Source organism: Calliopsis andreniformis, chromosome 3, assembly GCF_051401765.1.
Source record: "Calliopsis andreniformis isolate RMS-2024a chromosome 3, iyCalAndr_principal, whole genome shotgun sequence".
Taxonomy (NCBI): Eukaryota; Metazoa; Arthropoda; class Insecta; order Hymenoptera; family Andrenidae; genus Calliopsis; species Calliopsis andreniformis.
Window position 1 is genome coordinate 28585185 of NC_135064.1, and position 18805 is coordinate 28603989.

Here is an 18805-nt window from a genome sequence, read left to right on the forward strand (position 1 = left end):
TGTAAAAATAAAAAGTCTATCGACCATATTGTCATTCTTTATTTGAATTCTTACGTACCTCCATACATGTGTATTATATGTATAGGTACCTATGTAGGTATGTATGCGCATACGTATGTATACATATACATATGTAAGTCGCTTCTCGGACGAATATCTCCATTCCAAAATAAAGTCGCGATTATAATGAATACGTAAGACCAAGCCCTTAAAACAAAAAAGAAAACAACAGTTTTGGACAGAAATGGTTGTCATGGAAAGTTATCTACCCCTCCCTTTGACAACCGAGTATTGAGAAAGCAAGAACTCAATCCACTCATTACATCGACTGCATTTGTCGTACGTGAGTTAATATAAAATACACATAACCATACATTATATGGAGTACAGTAAAGAAAAGCCGATTTCCACAATGAAAAAGTATTTATCACTATGTCAAAAGAGGGAAGATTTTCGTGCACGGCTTATCAAAATGCTAACGAAGGATGGAGAAAAGAGGAAATTCTGCTGCGAATTGAACGAAATTGAGAAAGGGAAGGAAGAAATAACAGATTTAGTCACGGAACAAGACAAAGATATTTTGCGATATTATTATTATATAACGCATGGTATCGATGATGTTTACGTGGGATCGATGGATCGTAATTTACTTGAAGGTATCTTAAAAATGGTTCCGCACAAGTGGCAGAAAAAGTTTAAGGAGTTGATAGCTCGCTTAGTGAAAGAAATAAAAGAAGAATATGCGTTGAACGTGAAAAAATCAGTGATAGAGTTCGTTATAGGGGATTTACTACATCCCCCCTTGCATCAGGTATTTGTATTTGTAATTCGAATCTCTTCAACGCAAGATTCGTTCCTTTAATACGTTGCAAACTATGTATTGCGATACATCGCCAAAAATATTATCATGTTTTCACTATCATGTTTTTACTTTAGTCGGCTATGTTCGAAAAATCTGTTCGAGAAGCCATCGTATTTCCAGTAGATCATTCGATAAAATTTCAATGGAACAAGGCGAAAGTGGAGAGAACAATTATGCTATATTGTCCTGCTGTACAACGAATCGTCGATTATTGGTATAAAGAATTCAGGTTGGTATTCTCGTTCAAACAATTCTATACAATGTTATAAACGATGGTGGTAAATATAAATATGAATACACATATACGTCGTTGACATAACAGTGACAGAAAGCTGATAGATGGAAACCAACTAATAGCGCGTGGTACGTCCTACGATCTCACCAGTTTTGAGAAAACCATCTTAAAGATGTGTCAGAAAACGAAAGAGGATCTCATCAAATACTGGTTGCCGAAACTTGAAGCTATTTTACTTTCGGTACGAATGACAATCCCATCTCTACGTAAGATTGTATACACATGAACACTCCTCTATACTTGCATACGTCTCCGTATGTATCCGTCTATAATCTATATAATACACATATAACGAATGTGCTATTATTCGCGGCATGATAAAAACAACGAAAAAAGGGAGAGCAAGTAGGACGAAATGTAATGAAATTAGAAATATGTACACAAGGTAATCCTTCGTCCCTTCTTCTTGATATACATCAAGTCAAATAGGCATGTACATATCTATATACACACTCATTGTGAAAGATTTCGAAAGTAGTTAACAAGGAGAGGGAGAAGGAGCACCGAGGGGAATGAAGTATGTATGTATGTACATAATAGTGTAAAATTTTGTTTGCTTCTTGCTGTCTGTCTAACCTCTGTATACAACCGATCGAGAATCATATATGTATGTATCTAACTATGGGAATATGACGTGCATCTTTTGCTTTTCTAGTTCTTTAACTTATCTACAGACTATTGTACACTTTTTTATTGTATATTTAGGCCTATGAGAAAAATGAGTTACCTTCGTCGAGAGACAATTTGAAACTCGAAAGGTTTTTCAATTGCATCGCCTTTATTATGGAGGATCACTTACAAGGACTTTGTCTACGATCGACAGAAGAGTATATGGATTATCTTTCGAACAGGAGCGTGAGTGATAGAGTTTTCTCCCTTTTTGAGCGCGATCAGAGAAGAAAAGAAAGACGGAAAAGACCGAATTGAAAAAAACGACTCTATATGTGCTCGGTATATGTGATTGTTATAGTGGATGTGTCGCGGTTTCGATATAAAGGTGACAATAAGAAATACGGTTGTCACTTTCGAACCAACGTTCAAAGCCTTCGTGGAAGCGTTGTCCACGTTACTGAACTCACTGCAAAACGCAGTTTCGCTGCCGCGCGTTGAAACATTGTCGAACCTCGTTAGCCTAGCTGATCCCGATCAAAAATTTCTGAAGGTACTTTTCATTTTATCAATCACGTTTACCTTATGGTCTTTCTATTGATAATAATAGAACTTTGCCTTATCGTTTCTAGCCACGTCTGCCGGAAGAATATTTGAAACAACGTGTAAACGAAATCGCTTACCTAATCGATAAAGAGAAAATTAATGCATCGTTTCAACTGGGAGAATTTGAGAAATATGCAAGTTTCATAAATGACACGGAATCTGAGAAGGTTCGAGAGGTTTTGAAAACCGATACAGCTGAAAATTTCGAGACTTATCGAATTCTGATCGAACACTACGAGCATCTATCACGACATGTACGAGTAGAGTTTTACCAAACTTATTTCGGTGAATTTTTTGTCGTTCACAGAGGAGAACTCATTGGACACATCGCCTCTATGGCCCGAAAGTTAAAAGATGAACTGCTTGAAAAAATGATAACTGATTGTCAGAAAAAATCCCGCACGTAAGTGAACTGTTTCAGTTTGATCTTGTTTATTATTAGTTAACCGTTTGATCGATCTTTTACTTGTTTCATTGATGGTTAGTCAAATCGAATAATATAATCGACACCACAGTGTAGGGGACGCCTATGAACGCATCGTGGACCGAGCTCTAAGCATTCCAGCGAATACGATGGAACTAATGGAGCTTAGACAATTTATACATCTCACGGAAACGGAAACAACTTTCGAACTTGAACGTGGCTTAAAGGAGATAATTAAATACATTCTTTTCCTGTCAGATCATTCAGTATTGAGCCCTGTTGAACTGAAAACGAACAATTATGCTTTTCAGTGGTAAGTGGAAGGAGCGATTACGATCATAATGATTATGTTATGTTTCATTTCTTCTTTTTTCACGTATTGTCAAGGTATCACAAGCTTCCAGAAGTTTTTGAGCAGCACAGAGAAATAGTCGCAAGCAAAACAGGAGAATATCAGAAGAACCTTAAGAAAAGAATTGAACAATTTGAACGGGAACTTCAAATATACGCAAAATATTGCGATGAATTGCAATACTGGGGTAACATCGAAGAGATATATCGATATAAAAAGAAAGCTGATCGTCTGGATGATAAACTGATCGCTGCGATGGACACTATCGATAGATTCAACGAGGAAGAAGAGCTGTTTGGTTGGGAATTGTCGCAATACCCATTAAGGAAAACGGTAAGAACTGGAATATTTAGAATGTCGAGTGACCACACGTACAGGACATAGGTATACCAAGCAAACTTGAGGCCTTGTTCAGACAGCAGACAAGCTAGCGCCGTACAAAAAATTGTATGACGTCGCCTGTGACTTTTTAATCAATTACGACACCTGGATGAATGGTATGGTGGGCTCTCACGATCCGGGGGAAATAGAAACCGAAACAGGAACCGCTTATCGTGCGATCTACAAACTGGAAAGATCTATTCAAGAACCGATAGCGCGAAAGCTTGCTGAAACGATTCGAATCAAAGTGGAAGAGTTCAAGGAACACATGCCTGTAATATCGACCCTTGGCAATCCCTCACTGAAGAATCGTCATTGGGAACAAGTTTCGGAAATAGTTGGTTTTCCTATAAAGATCGATCCATCGATGACACTTGCCAAGGTATGTTTTTCTCTTTTTTGCGCTACCGCTCAAATGTGAATCCAGTCCATGTATAAGGCTGTTTTATCAAACACAGATCCTCGATTACGGTTTGATCGACTATGTTTCCAAATTCGAAACAATATCGGAGGCAGCAACGAAGGAGGGTAGTTTGGAAAGGGCCCTTCATCAAATGCATCTCGATTGGGCCGATATCGCGTTCGTAGTTAATTCTTATCGCGATACCGGCACTTATGTGATCGCAAGTGTTGACGAAATACAACTGCTATTGGACGATCATCTAACCAAAGCTCAAACTATGAAGAATTCTCTATACATTCGACCATTTGAGAAGGAAACTCTGTGAGTGTGTCTCAGTTTCTTCTTCTAGTCACTTTTCGTTTATACTCTATGCACACATACATATGTACATACACGTATGTGTTTAGAGAATGGGAATCTAAGCTGCTTTTGCTACAAGATATCATGGATCATTGGCTACAGGTTCAAGCAACGTGGATGTATCTTGAACCAATATTTTCTTCGGCAGATATTCAACAACAGATGCCTGAGGAAGGTCGACGATTTAGTGCCGTGGACAAAGTATGTTTTTATTCCCTACGGACTATGTTACTTTACGGCATACCTTTTCCTCTTTTTACCCAGCATCAAACCCATTGTAAATCGTAAGGAAAATAAAATCATTGGAACACTTATAGATTTGGAGAGAAATTATGCAACTCGTAGCTGCCGATCCTCGAGTTATGTCCGTCGTTGCAATCGATAAAATGCTCGAGCGCTTGAAAAAGTGTACAAACTTGCTCGAACTAATACAAAAGGGACTTGCTGCTTATTTAGAAAAAAAGAGGCTTTATTTTCCGCGATTTTTTTTCCTGTCAAATGATGAACTTCTGGAAATATTGTCAGAAACAAAAGATCCTACTAGGTACGGGTTTAACGTTTTTTTAATCTTTTCAACATCAGTGTAACTATCTAATTTTTTGCTTTTTTTTCCATCTCTTCGTCTACACAATTGATACATCTCAGAGTACAACCCCATTTAAAGAAATGCTTCGAAGGTATTGCACAACTGAGTTTCACAGACGAGATGGAGATAACATCGATGAAATCGTCTGAAGGAGAAATAATTATCTTGGAGGACATAATTGATACGATGGCAGCTCGTGGACAAGTCGAAAAGTGGCTACTGCAACTTGAAAGTGCAATGAAAAAAAGCGTCAGGGCGCAGGTAAATGCATACATATTATGAGACTACGTATAATCTCTAGTTGCTCTTGTTCAATTTTATACTGATGTAAAAATTGATGGCTTTTCATACTCTATGTGTCATTCTTTATACTTGTACATATCTACATTCTATGTTCTCATGCAAAAAATGTGTAGGTAATTCAAGCAAAGAACGCATACTTGAAGCGTACTAGGTCGAAGTGGGCTTTAGAGTGGCCTGGACAAACTATTCTATGTATTAGTAAGCTTTACTGGACCGCTGATGTAACGAACACCTTGTCTAAACCATCGCCTAATTTGGAGGGATATGTTGAAATCTGTACAAACGAATTAAACGAAATAGTAAAATTGGTGCGTGGAAAGTTGTCCACGCAAAACCGTACAACTTTAGGTACGAAACGGCGCAATATTAGTCGGTAAAGAAATGTTCATATGTACATATGTGTGTGCTGTATAGGTATACGTGTATGTAAATGTGCCTGCTTTAACTGAAAAATGATTGTGTATCTCGTTTCAGAGGCGTTGGTGACGCTGGATGTCCATAGTCGAGATGTTGTAACGGAATTGTTTCAACAACAAGTTAACGATGTCACAGACTTCGCATGGCTGGCTCAAATGAGATACTATTGGATGGTAAGTGAAAAGAACTAATTGTAAGTACTTGGTACTAGTAGTATTTGTAAATTGAACGAGCGTAAATTCTTCTTTCTCCTTCAATGTTACAGGATGACGACTTATGGACAATGATGATAAATACGTCATTAAAATATGCGTATGAATATTTAGGTAACACGTCGAGGCTAGTGATAACACCCTTAACCGACAGATGCTACCGCACCTTGTTCAGTGCGTTAAGTTTACATCTCGGCGGAGCGCCTGAGGGTCCTGCTGGAACTGGTAAAACCGAAACGACCAAAGATCTGGCTAAAGCTGTAGCAAAACAGTGCGTCGTTTTCAATTGCTCCGATGGTCTTGATTACATTGCGTTGGGTAAATTTTTTAAGGTATTGAACCGCGAAGAAAAAGTGTATTCTTTCGTTAGAGCAAGTTTATCTCGCTGTAACTCTATTGTGAATTATAATTGCAAAATGTAATACTTTCAGGGGTTAGCTAGCACTGGTGCATGGTCTTGCTTCGACGAATTCAATCGTATCGATTTAGAAGTATTGTCCGTAGTAGCTCAACAAATACTAACGATCCAAAGAGCCATCAATGCTGGGAAAAAGGAAATTATTTTCGAGGGTACAGAGCTTAAGCTAGACCCCACCTGTGCCGTCTTCATTACGATGAACCCTGGATACGCTGGAAGAAGCGAGCTACCGGATAATTTGAAAGCATTGTTTCGACCAGTTGCTATGATGGTCCGTATATCCACCAAATGTACATACAAGTATATTTTTAGGGGCTATTTGTGTGACAGAGGTTGCGAATAAATGAGTGGGTGCACATGTGTATGTAAATGTACATATACTTTCATAGGTGCTCTATTTGCACAAGGTTTTTTTTCAGGTTCCGGATTATGCTTTGATCGCGGAGAATACATTGTATTCATATGGATTTTACGATGCTCGGCCACTTTCGGTGAAAATCGTGACAGCATACAGACTATGCTCGGAACAACTTTCCAGCCAAAATCACTATGATTATGGAATGAGAGCGGTAAAATCTGTTTTGATAGCGGCTGGAAATCTAAAGATAAAATACCCGGACGAAAATGAAGATATCCTAGTGTTGCGCAGCATCAAAGACGTAAATTTACCGAAATTTCTCAGCGGAGATTTACCGCTATTTAATGTACGTACATTTGTATTTCAATTGAAAATTTGCCAAAGAAAAACTGTAACGTCGTCGATCTTCAACTAGGGTATCACATCTGATCTCTTTCCTGGAGTTGTACTTCCGGAACCAGATTATACTGATTTGAACGCATGCGCTTTCGATGCCTGCTCTGCATCGAATCTACAGTGTACTCCTGTCTTTTTGGAGAAACTACAACAAATATACGAAATGATGATCGTTAGACACGGGTTCATGGTAGTTGGTCTTCCCTTTGCTGGAAAGAGCACAGCATATAATGTTCTAGCACAAGTTTTAAAGCTTTGCGACGAACGCGTAAGTTATAATATACAGTAAATGTGTATGTATGTATGGATCTGCCTAAGTGTCGAGTGCAGGATGGGTAGTGTTATCAGTTTGTACATATGTACGTAACTTTACACAGAACTTGATGAATGAGCGTATGGTAGAGATGTTCGTGATCTGTCCTAAAGCTGTTACGTTGGGTCAATTATACGGAGAATTTGATCCAGTTTCTCACGAGTGGTCGGATGGAATTTTAGCCATTAGCTATCGTGCTTTCGCAACTTCAGTCAGCGAAAATCGTAAATGGTTGATCTTCGATGGACCCATAGACGCAGTATGGATAGAAAGTATGAACACGGTTCTCGATGATAATAAGAAACTTTGCTTAATGAGCGGAGAAGTTATTCAATTGGCACCGTTTACCAATCTGATATTCGAGACGATGGATTTGGAAGCAGCATCACCAGCAACGGTCTCCCGATGTGGTACATTTTTATTTACTACATGTCCTGTTTTCTCTCCATCAATTCGTCCACTTGATCTACACGAATACTTCAATTGATATTTTCTAATTCAGGAATGATTTATATGGAACCAGGCGCACTCGGCTGGGATCCTTTACTTAAGTCTTGGATCGCCAAAATTCCCCCTGTGATAGACGAGTGGCTGACAAATTTTTTATATCAATCGCTTTTTCAGAGATTCTGCAATCCTCTACTTTATTGGTTACGACATAGCGATGCTGAGGTCCGTTTATCTGCTATGTCCCCCCTACTCCCACCCTCACTCCTATCCCCTCTCCCGCCCTCCTCTACCCCACCCTGTCCATCACTCCCTCTCCCTCTCCCTCTCTCTTTCCCTCTCCACCCCCTCATCTCACCCCCTCTCTCCCCCTCCCACCCTATCCGCCCCCTCTCCCTCACCCCTCCCCCTCCCTGCCTCTCCGCCCATCTCCATCTCCCCTCCCCCCTCTCTCTCCCCCTCCCTCTCGCCCTCTCTCTCCCCCTCCCTCTCACCCTCCCTCTCCCTCTCCCTTTCCCTCTACCTCTCCCTCTCCCTTTCCCTCTACCTCTCCCTCTCCATCTCCCTCCCCTCTCCCGCCATTCTCCCCCTCCCCCTACCCCCCACTCCCCCTCTTTCTTTCAATCTAATCGCATGTTTATCAAACTACATGTTACATTGTTACAGGAAATGTGCCCGATGCCCAACTCGAATCTTGTGCGTTCACTAACATACCTAATGGATTGTTTCCTCGACGAATATCGCAACGAAAGGATGGTCAAAGACATGAACGAGTTAGATCTTCGAGCCCAAATCGAGGTTCCAATATATTCCGTTCTTATTCAATTTTTTACTTTGCTACTATTTAAGATAGGGACATCTCTATAATATTTCCAGGGTTCGTTTTTCTTTTCGTGTATTTGGTCCCTGGGAAGTACTTTGACAGTGAAATCTAAAGAGCGCTTTAGTACACTGTTTCGTGGGTTTCTTGAGAAAGATTTCCCATCGAATTTGATGGAAATGTTTCGATTACCGAATGTGGTAGAGCCACCTTTAAAACCGTACATTTTTGTGATGCCACGGGACGGACTGGTCTTCGATTATAGATTCATCAAGGAAGTAAGTGGTAAAGTTAAACGATAAGATAGATTATTATGAGTTAAACAAAGCTGATAGATTGCCTTCTACGTCTCCCTGCTTAACGCTTACCATACGAGTGTATTTTGGTAGAATCACGAATCGAGATTTACTATGTCGAATATTTTTAGGGGAAAGGAAAGTGGAGATTGTGGGCCGACGAATTACTCGATGGTCCGTCGATTCCTCGTGATATTCCTGTGAATCAAATAATAGTACCAACAGTCGAAACTATACGGTACACTGCACTGTTTCGATTATTAATAGGCAATGAAAAGCCAGTGTTGTTTGTAGGCCCAACTGGAACTGGCAAATCGGTTTACATAATCGATTTTCTACTGAAAAAGAATAATTCTGCTGTGAATAAACCTCTGATCATAAACTTCTCAGCCCAAACTACGGCCAATCAAACTCAAGACACGATTATGGGAAAACTCGACAGAAGACGAAAAGGTGTTTACGGAGCACCAATAGGTAAGCGATGGATTGTCTTTGTCGATGATCTTTCGATGCCGCTGAAGGAAACATACGGTGCACAGCCGCCCATTGAGGTTTTGCGCCAATGGTTAGATCACAGTGAATGGTAAGCCCGTCCTACCTTCAAAAATCAACTGTATCGATGTCGATTTTTAACAAACGATATCGAGGCATCCGTGTCTAATTACAGGTACGATAGAAAAGATAAAACAATGATAAAACTAATCGACGTGCACTTAATGTGTGCCATGGCACCGCCTGTACGTGGTGGAAAGGATGTTACACCTCGATTCAAGCGACATTTTGTCGTTTTAACCATATCAGAATTCGAAGACGACGTAATGATAATGATATTTAGTAAAATAGTCCTTTGGCACCTTGATACTAGGTTTGAACAAGTTTCACGGCTACTCAAATCTTCTTATTTCGATGATGACTTGATTCTCTCATCAATCATTTTAATCTTTTTAGAGGATTCAGCAAGGAATTCGACCCATGCATCGATGAAATCGTTCTGGCCACATTGGATGTCTATAAACAGAGCCTTCTTAATCTTTTGCCAACACCGTCCAAATGTCACTATGTTTTTAATCTTCGAGACTTTTCCCGAGTCATACAGGTCTTTTGCATTTTTATTTGAAAACTTGCTGCTATCTGCTGCATACCTAAGTATTTACCTGCGTGATACTGGGCGGTATATAGTGATGTGTACTGAGTACAGAGGATAAATCGCATACTTCCGTAGGGGGTCTTGTTATCTGTTCCTGAGACAATGTCCACCTTGACGAGTATGAGGAGGCTCTGGGTCCACGAAGTATTTCGAGTGTTTGGAGACCGATTGATAGACGACGATGATGTATCTTGGTTGGTAGAACAAATACGCGTTACACTAAACGAACATATGAATGTGATAATGGATGAATTATTTAAAGACCTGTTTCCTTCCGAAGAGGCTACTTCTAAAAAAGCAGTAAGTTTTCTGCAAGTCAACCTACTTACTTAGGCACGCATGTGTGTATATATCTATATGTAATATACACATAGGTATGTACGCCATATGTATACGTTTACATACTTACACGTTCTCGACGTGTTTGCTTTTCTGATTCGATAGCCACAACGTATCACCGAGAAAGAACTTCGAAATTTGGTGTACTGCGATTTTGCGGACACGAAGATGGACGTCCGACTTTATCAGGAAGTTGCGGATCTCGAGCAACTTCGAGAAACCGTGGAAACTTATTTAACAGAGTATAACACGATGAGCAGGAAACCCATGAATTTAGTGCTATTCCGGTAAGCGTAAAAAGTTGAGAAACGTAGACTTTTTATTAAATAAATAACGAAATTTCGAATGTTAGATTCGCTATCGAACATCTATCTCGAATCTCGCGTATTATCAAGCAACCGCGAAGTCATGCGCTTCTCGTCGGAGTTGGCGGATCGGGGAGACAATCGCTGACGAGGTTGGCCTCCCACATCTGCGACTATGATGTCTTTCAAGTTGAGGTCACGCAGCAATACGGGGTTCAGGCATGGCACGAGGACGTGAAAGGGATCTTGAAACGTGTAACTGCGACAGAACTCCATTCTACTTTCCTCTTTTCCGATACTCAAATTAAAGAGGAGAGCTTCCTGGAAGATATTAGCAATATGCTTAATTCTGGCGAGGTAACAAGGTTACGACAGAATCGCATTTAATCGTAAATGATAAACTTTGGTACCGATTCAGATACCAAATATATTCACTGGCGAGGAAGTGGCTGAGATATGCGAGCAAATGAAGCAGATAGACAGACAACGGGATCGATCGGTTCAAACAGATGGAAGTGCAGTAGCTCTGTTCAATTTATTCGTTCAGATAACGCGTGAACAACTGCACATAGTGGTAGTCATGTCTCCCATAGGTAGCAATTTTCGCAATCGGATCAGGAAATTTCCAGCTCTGGTCAACTGTTGTACCATCGATTGGCTTCAGGTACGAAGAAAATCGACCTCGTTTGTTTCCTACTGTATGTACCTAAGTATGTAAATATATGCATAGAATTGATTGCACGTGCGTATTATTACGTACGTACCTAGGTAACATCTACAATTAATGATTCTCCTCGCGAACATAGGAAATTTCTCGAAAAGATTGTTTTAACATTTTCTTTTCCATTTCACGTGAGTCATGGCCAGACGATGCTCTACTAGCGGTTGCAACTAGATTTCTTTCGATGATCGAACTAACGCAACACGAAAGGACTGCAGGTATCGACATGTGCCAATTCTTTCACGTCTCTACGCAAAATTTAAGTAAGGAATATTTAATGCGATTGGATCGACATGTCTACGTAACTCCAACTTCGTATCTCGAGATGATAAACACATTCAAGGATTTATTAGGGAAAAAACGCGAGTAAGCACTGTTGCTCGATTTGCGTGCAAAATTCATGATCGTAAAAAGTAATGTTTGAAAAGAAGGGAAGAACTGTGAGGGAAATTTTCATGTAAACAGCGACATAACGAGTGCGAAAATGAGGTACGAGCGTGGTTTAGGCCAACTAGACGAAACACAACGGCAAGTTGTAACGATGCAGGAGACCCTAAGATCCTTACAGCCTCAATTGATAATTGCTACGCAAGACGTTGAGAAAATGCTACTCGATGTTGACAAAGAGAAACAAGAGGTAGCAGAATTTGAAAGAGTCGTGAAAATCGACGAGAACGCGGCCCAGGTCAGAGTTACTCGAACCTTGCTTCAGTGTATTCGCTTGTCATTCAAACAACGTCTGGTTCTTTAGATTCGGTTCTAAAATATTGTTGGTTCTTGTTGCAGATCTACGCGAGTGAAGCGGCTGCGATTAAAGCCGAGTGCGATGCTGATCTAGCTGAAGCGATGCCGATCTTGAAACGCGCTCAAGCTGCCTTGGATACATTGACCACCGCCGATATCGCTGTGGTTAGAGCGATGAAACAACCACCATTTGGGATGAAGCTTATCATCGAAAGCGTCTGTGTTCTCAAGGTGGCTAGAGATTTGCTTCGTTTCATTTCATGTTCTATTCTATGTAGCTGTCTTCTACCTCTCTTATCATATTATTTTCTCTTTTATTTTCAATGTGTCTGCATCGCACAGCAAATAAAACCAGAGCGAACTCAGCAGCCCGATGGGACTGTTGTCGAAGATTATTGGAAAGCCGCGTTGAGAATGCTGAGCGACGCTAAGTTCCTCGATTCGTTGCTTAATTTCGACAAGGATAACATACCAGATCATGTTATCGAGAAAATTCGGAAAGAATATCTGCCCAATCCATATTTTGATCCTGAGAAAATAAAAAAAGTGTCGACAGCTTGCGAGGGACTGTGTCGGTGGGTGTACGCGATGTCGGAATACGACAAAGTGTCGAAAGTCGTTGCTCCGAAGCGAAAAGCTCTCGCAGAGGCTCAGAAGATCTATGACGATGCCATGGAGACACTTCGGGCAAAGCGAGAACAACTTCGGCTAGTACAGGTCCGGTTCAGTTCGTTTTTTAAAATATACATGCATACTTCGATCGCAAATTGTCGGAAACAAACTATTCATTATCAGCTATCATATTTACTTTGCAACGAATCGACGACTTCTCTTTCATCTAGGAAAAACTGAAGGCGTTAGAAGATCTTTTGGAACAAAGGAGGGCAGCGTTCCAGGCAATGTCAGACAAGGTAACAGACTGCGAGACTAAATTAAAGCGCGCCGAAGACTTGATCGGAGGGTTGGGTGGAGAATACACTCGTTGGTCCGATACCGCGAAAGTCCTAGGGCAGAGGTACAACGTTCTTATCGCCGTTTAACATATGATCTGTGTATTAATATGTCGTTTCGAATATTATTACACATATATACATATACCTATACGTATTTAACAGATATTATCGATTGACTGGCGATGTCGTGATCGCATCTGGTGTAGTAGCGTATCTAGGTCCATTTACGATGCCGTTCCGGGTTCGACAAGTTGCTGTGTGGATACAACGTTGTATCGACTTGAAAGTAATTTGTACCCAAGACTTTCAATTACGCGATATTCTCGGGGATCCAGTTTTGATAAGATCTTGGAATATCTTCGGTTTACCGAGCGACGCGTATTCTATCGATAATGGCATCATTATCAAGTAAGCCTACTGTTACTTTCTTTCCTCTCTACCTTCTTTCATTCTATACGTTCACTTCCCTTTGGTCCCTTTTGCCATATTTGACCCTTTTATACCATTACCTCCCCTACCTCATTTCCATTCGACTTGTTTCACTCGTCCCTTTCTCGAGCTGACCTCTGAAACTTTTTCTGAGTTTTCTGTTTTCCGCGACAACGTACTCAGTAAAGAATGAAATACTCAGAAATGCTAGAAGATGGCCACTGATCATAGACCCTCAAGGACAAGCCAACAGATGGATTAAAAACATGGAAAGACAGAATAATATAAATATTATTCGATTAAGCCAACCGGATTACAGCCGAGTACTGGAGAGTGCGATACAATTTGGTCAGCCAGTGCTATTGGAGCATGTCGGGGAAGAAATAGACGCTGTTCTCGAACCAGTTTTACTTAAGGAAACGTTTAGACAGGGCGGCGCACTTTACATTAAATTTGGCGACTCGATCATCGAGTACAATGACGAATTTAGGTAAATATCTATGAACAACGAGCAAATTCGTTATGGATAATCAGTAGGTAATGTGACTTAACATGTTCGTTACCAACGTCACATACGTACGTATGACGCACCGATTTTCATTGGAAAACTAAATTTATATTCACATTTATTAGATTTGAACCGTACATATGTCAAAATCTGCAGTATTTTTTGCATGACCTGCAATGGGGATTTTCTTTCTGCGGCGTGCTACGGGGAACGGACTCAATTATTCTGTTTCCAGATTTTACGTCACCACGAGACTAAGAAATCCTCATTACTTGCCCGAGATAGCGGTTAAAGTAACTTTATTAAATTTTATGATTACACCAACTGGACTGGAAGATCAATTGTTAGGTATCGTTGTTGCAAAAGAAAGGCCTGATTTAGAATCTGAGAAAAACGCTCTAATTCTACAAGGAGCTACGAACAAAAGGTAGGTACATAGGTACAGTACGTATTACGTACACACATATGTATACAACTGCGATCTGTCATCACTTATCATATTTTGTTCGACATTTAGACTTCTGAAAGAAACGGAGGATAAAATCTTGGAGATATTATCGATAGCCGAAGGTAATATACTGGAAGACGAAGAAGCTATCGAAGTATTAACGTCATCTAAAAATTTAAGCGATGATATTCAAGTGAAACAAGCAGCGACCGAACAAACAGAAAAATCGATCGACGCTGCTAGATTGCAATACACATCCATTGCAACGTATTCCACTGTACTTTTTTTCACAATCGGTATACATATCTACATATATGTACACATACATACATATGTATGTACGTAAATAATCTGTAGATACAGATTAGTCTGAATTCTTTCAGCTGTGCTGGCGAACGTCGACCCGATGTATCAGTATTCCCTGCCATGGTTCGTAAATTTATTCGAATCGGCTATTGATAACACAGAACCGGCAGATACTGTGGAACAACGACTAGCGGATCTCACTAAATATTTTACCTATTCCCTCTATGCGAATGTCTGCAGATCCCTGTTCGAAAAGGACAAACTACTATTTACTTTGCTATTGACGATTAATTTGCTGCAACAAGAGGGAAAGCTCTCTTTATCGCAATGGATGTTCTTACTGACAGGTGGAATCAGTATCGACAATCCGTACGTGAATCCGACAACATGGTTACCTTCGAAACAATGGAACGAACTGTGCAATCTTGACAGCGTTGAGGGTTTTTCGGTTCGTTTTCAACAATAATATCATGCGATATTTTCAATGATATTTTATGAAATGAAATTATCTAATTTTCTTCTTCCTAAATCGTACGATTAGGGTATTCGAGAAATCTTTACGACACACACTGAACAATGGAGACAACTGTTCGATTCGAAAGAGCCACATAACGACACAATTCCTCCACCATACGACCATTTGAATCGTTTTGAAAGGATGCTAGTACTAAGATGTATTCGCCCAGACAAAATCATTCCAGCGGTACAAAACTTCGTCGAAGGTATAAATATTTGCAAAAATATACATACCCTGAGGACCTTTCGCAACGCATACCATTACCAACTGGATCACACTTGTTTTTAGAGGAACTTGGTCCACAATTCGTCGAACCACCACCATTCGATTTAGCATTATCTTATGCCGATTCAAATTGTTGCACACCTTTAATTTTTATTTTGACACCTGGTACCGATCCGGCACAACTATTACTCGCATTTGCCGATGAACAAGGTTACTCTGCAAGTCGTCTCTTCTATCTTTCTCTCGGACAGGGTGAGTCTCTTGTTTTTCTCCGAAATTAAAAGTTGTTAATTAAAAGTGCTTAACAGGTCAAGGGCCGGTCGCCGAAGACACGATACAAAAAGGCGTGCTGGCCGGTAATTGGGTGGTCTTGCAAAACTGTCATTTGGCGATTAGCTGGATGAGCACCTTGGAAAAAATTTGCGAGGGTTTAATGCCGGACACAATTCATTCAGAATTTCGACTATGGCTGACGAGCTATCCATCGGAACACTTTCCATCTTCTGTTCTAGAAAACAGTATAAAAATGACGAATGAACCGCCGAAAGGACTAAGAGCTAACATACTTAGATCATACGCAAGCGATCCGATCAGTGATCCAGACTTTTTTGAATCTTGCGCTCAGACCGAGTACTTTAAAAAGTTACTGTATTCGTTATGCTTCTTTCATGCTATCGTACAAGAAAGACGAAACTTCGGCCCCATCGGCTGGAATATTACGTACGAGTTCAACGAAACAGATCTTCGAATAAGCGTTTTGCAACTACATTTATTTTTGAACGAATACGAGGACGTACGGTTCGATGCTGTGAAATATCTTACTGGAGAATGCAATTACGGCGGCAGAGTAACCGATGATTGGGATCGTAGGACTCTGAACACCATTTTGTCCAAGTTCTACTGCGAGTAAGCAATCGCATCACATTCCCTTTACAATTCTTTTAACAAAACCACACCGCCTATCTTTCAGAGAACTACTCACTGAGAAAGTCTATTATTTCGATGATTCTTCAAAGATTTATTATTGTCCGAACGTTCGGGAACACGAAGCCTTTGTAGAATACACGAAAAACTTACCCCTAATCACCGAACCGAGTGTCTTTGGTATGAATGAAAATGCAGACATCATCAAAGACCAACAAGAAACGAATCTTTTAATTTCGTCCATTCTACTTACGCAGGTACGCTATTCAATTGCAATAATCTAATTTATTTACATATTTATTATTTATTCGTTCTTATACTCGATTTTTGCGGAACATGCTTACATGTAGGATCGTACGGTATGTGCATACACGTTCTACCTTTTAATAACACAGATACATACGCAAAAAAATATCTTTAAAGTGACGATCTTGACTATAAACGAGCGTAAATTAATCGCTTCCCTTGAGAAAAGGAAACGAATAGGTAAACATTTCTAATCTGTACATATATGTATTCATGATTATTCATTATTTATATTATACTTTATACGTACATGTGTACGCAAATGTTCGCGAAACGAATATATGAATTCGAGAAAAATTAAGAGCGATTAATTTCTGCTCGTTGTGTATATTTATTATCGATCAAATGATTTATATTTCTAATTGCGTTACATCCTCATATCTTTGTTTGCGGGATACAAAGGATCTCTGGCAATTAAAAGAGGTTAGTCAGACTATACACAGTGGGCCTGTACAATGTATATACAGACACTGTGTAACATAATATATCATTATTTAGATGATATGATAACGATTTGACGTAGTGATAATTACTAAGTAAGACAAAAAACCACGATTGTTGTAATCAAGTTTAACAGCTACTTTTGATCGATCTAGGAAGCTGTAAAATCTGGGACCGAGCAAACTTCGAACGATGAAATAGTCTTAAAAGTAGCGAACGATATTTCGAACAAGTTACCGCCCGATTATAATCTCATATTAGCAAATGAAAAGTACCCAACGTCGTACGAGCAGAGTATGAATACAGTCTTAGTGCAAGAACTGGAAAGGTTTAATAAACTCCTTAGCCATATTAAAATTAGTTTGGAGAATATTCAAAGGGCCATAAAAGGTTATCAATTCGCATTCATATCTGCATATGATATTTAAACATCTACTTACTCATATCTTTATGCAGGTTTCATCGTAATGTCCTTCGAACTGGAAGATATTTATGACGCTATTTTGACTAATAAAATACCCGCTTTGTGGATGAAATACTCGTATCCGTCGTTAAAACCGCTTGGTAGTTACATCCATGACCTGTTACGTCGACTAGATTTTTTTCAAGTAAGATGTTTTTTTAGTAGACTAGTATTTATATACAGACATATTATTTATTCGCTACGTAATCACGTTAATGTATATGTAACGCACCTGTTCATAAATGTTTAGAAATGGTATGAGGAAGGACCACCGAACATTTATTGGATCTCAGGATTTTATTTTACTCAAGCATTTCTCACCGGAACCAGACAAAATTACGCGAGAAAATACCAGATACCCATAGACCTCTTAGTTTTTGATTTCATCGTGTTAAAACCCGGCACAATTTTCGACTCTCCTCCCAAAGATGGCGTTTACGTATATGGATTGTTTTTAGATGGCGCGAGATTCAATATTGAATTCATGGCTCTAGACGAAAGCTTTCCGAAAGTACTCTACGAAAGCATGACTCCCGTAAATATGTCTTCTTTATTTCATCAAATTTCCGTCACTTTTGCATCATCGTTGCTTTTATTGTCATTCTAGTTGTGGTTAGTTCCTGTGAAAAAAGAAGACATTAAAGAGACGATAACATATCTCTGCCCGGTGTATAAAACCAGTGAAAGGCGAGGCGTCTTGTCAACTACCGGACATTCGACTAACTTTGTCATTGCTATGACCTTACCTACCAAACACCCGCCAAAACACTGGATCATGAGAGGAGTCGCAATGCTTTGTCAATTGTCAGAATAGGACCTATCCCTTTTTTATTCTGTTTACATACCTACTAACTTACCTCTTCTATATACAATGTATGTTCACCCAATGTTCGAACGTTTTACATTTATTTGCACTTTGTAACGTGCTGCTGAATATTTGTGAATATCGACATAATAAAAACAGCTCATTCGTGAACAGATGTTTTCATTAATCTTACAATTATAGTTGGAAACAATTATATAATTAGTTAGATGAATAAAGTCAAATTATTCCTTAATACTGATGAAAATATTGATTTTAGGATACGTCAAGATGAAAACGCATAATTCAGTTCATTATAAGTCTTATTTAATTCACTAAGCTGTGATGGCGCAGAAACGAGATATCAAT

At 39.6% G+C, this 18805-nt stretch overlaps 1 protein-coding gene and 1 long non-coding RNA gene across 2 annotated transcripts; one reads left to right on the top strand and one right to left on the bottom strand.

Moving 5' to 3' along the window:
- The first annotated feature begins 412 nt into the window (after positions 1 to 412).
- LOC143188746 (dynein axonemal heavy chain 7) lies at positions 413 to 18500 on the top strand. The gene is made up of 50 exons (XM_076393170.1): positions 413 to 811; positions 937 to 1091; positions 1185 to 1338; positions 1863 to 2012; positions 2128 to 2319; positions 2399 to 2775; positions 2888 to 3109; positions 3184 to 3481; positions 3564 to 3911; positions 3988 to 4253; positions 4340 to 4493; positions 4610 to 4836; positions 4938 to 5139; positions 5295 to 5529; positions 5656 to 5771; positions 5864 to 6142; positions 6242 to 6499; positions 6648 to 6932; positions 7002 to 7250; positions 7360 to 7705; positions 7798 to 7967; positions 8409 to 8540; positions 8619 to 8840; positions 8990 to 9441; positions 9526 to 9723; positions 9807 to 9954; positions 10081 to 10305; positions 10450 to 10631; positions 10697 to 11006; positions 11068 to 11313; positions 11507 to 11736; positions 11836 to 12055; positions 12157 to 12345; positions 12457 to 12831; positions 12957 to 13129; positions 13230 to 13475; positions 13699 to 13986; positions 14240 to 14431; positions 14522 to 14748; positions 14836 to 15206; positions 15300 to 15480; positions 15564 to 15752; positions 15809 to 16406; positions 16471 to 16681; positions 16775 to 16783; positions 17133 to 17153; positions 17327 to 17561; positions 17628 to 17779; positions 17885 to 18169; positions 18242 to 18500. The coding sequence occupies exons 1-50, from the start codon at positions 413 to 415 to the stop codon at positions 18446 to 18448; spliced, it is 11796 nt and encodes a 3931-aa protein (XP_076249285.1). The 3' UTR covers positions 18449 to 18500.
- Positions 17018 to 18023, bottom strand: LOC143188749 (uncharacterized). Its single transcript, XR_013003571.1, has 3 exons — positions 17867 to 18023; positions 17612 to 17764; positions 17018 to 17491 (listed from the first exon to the last, which is right to left on the bottom strand). It is a non-coding gene; the product is annotated as an uncharacterized LOC143188749 (long non-coding RNA).
- Positions 18501 to 18805: the final 305 nt, after the last annotated feature.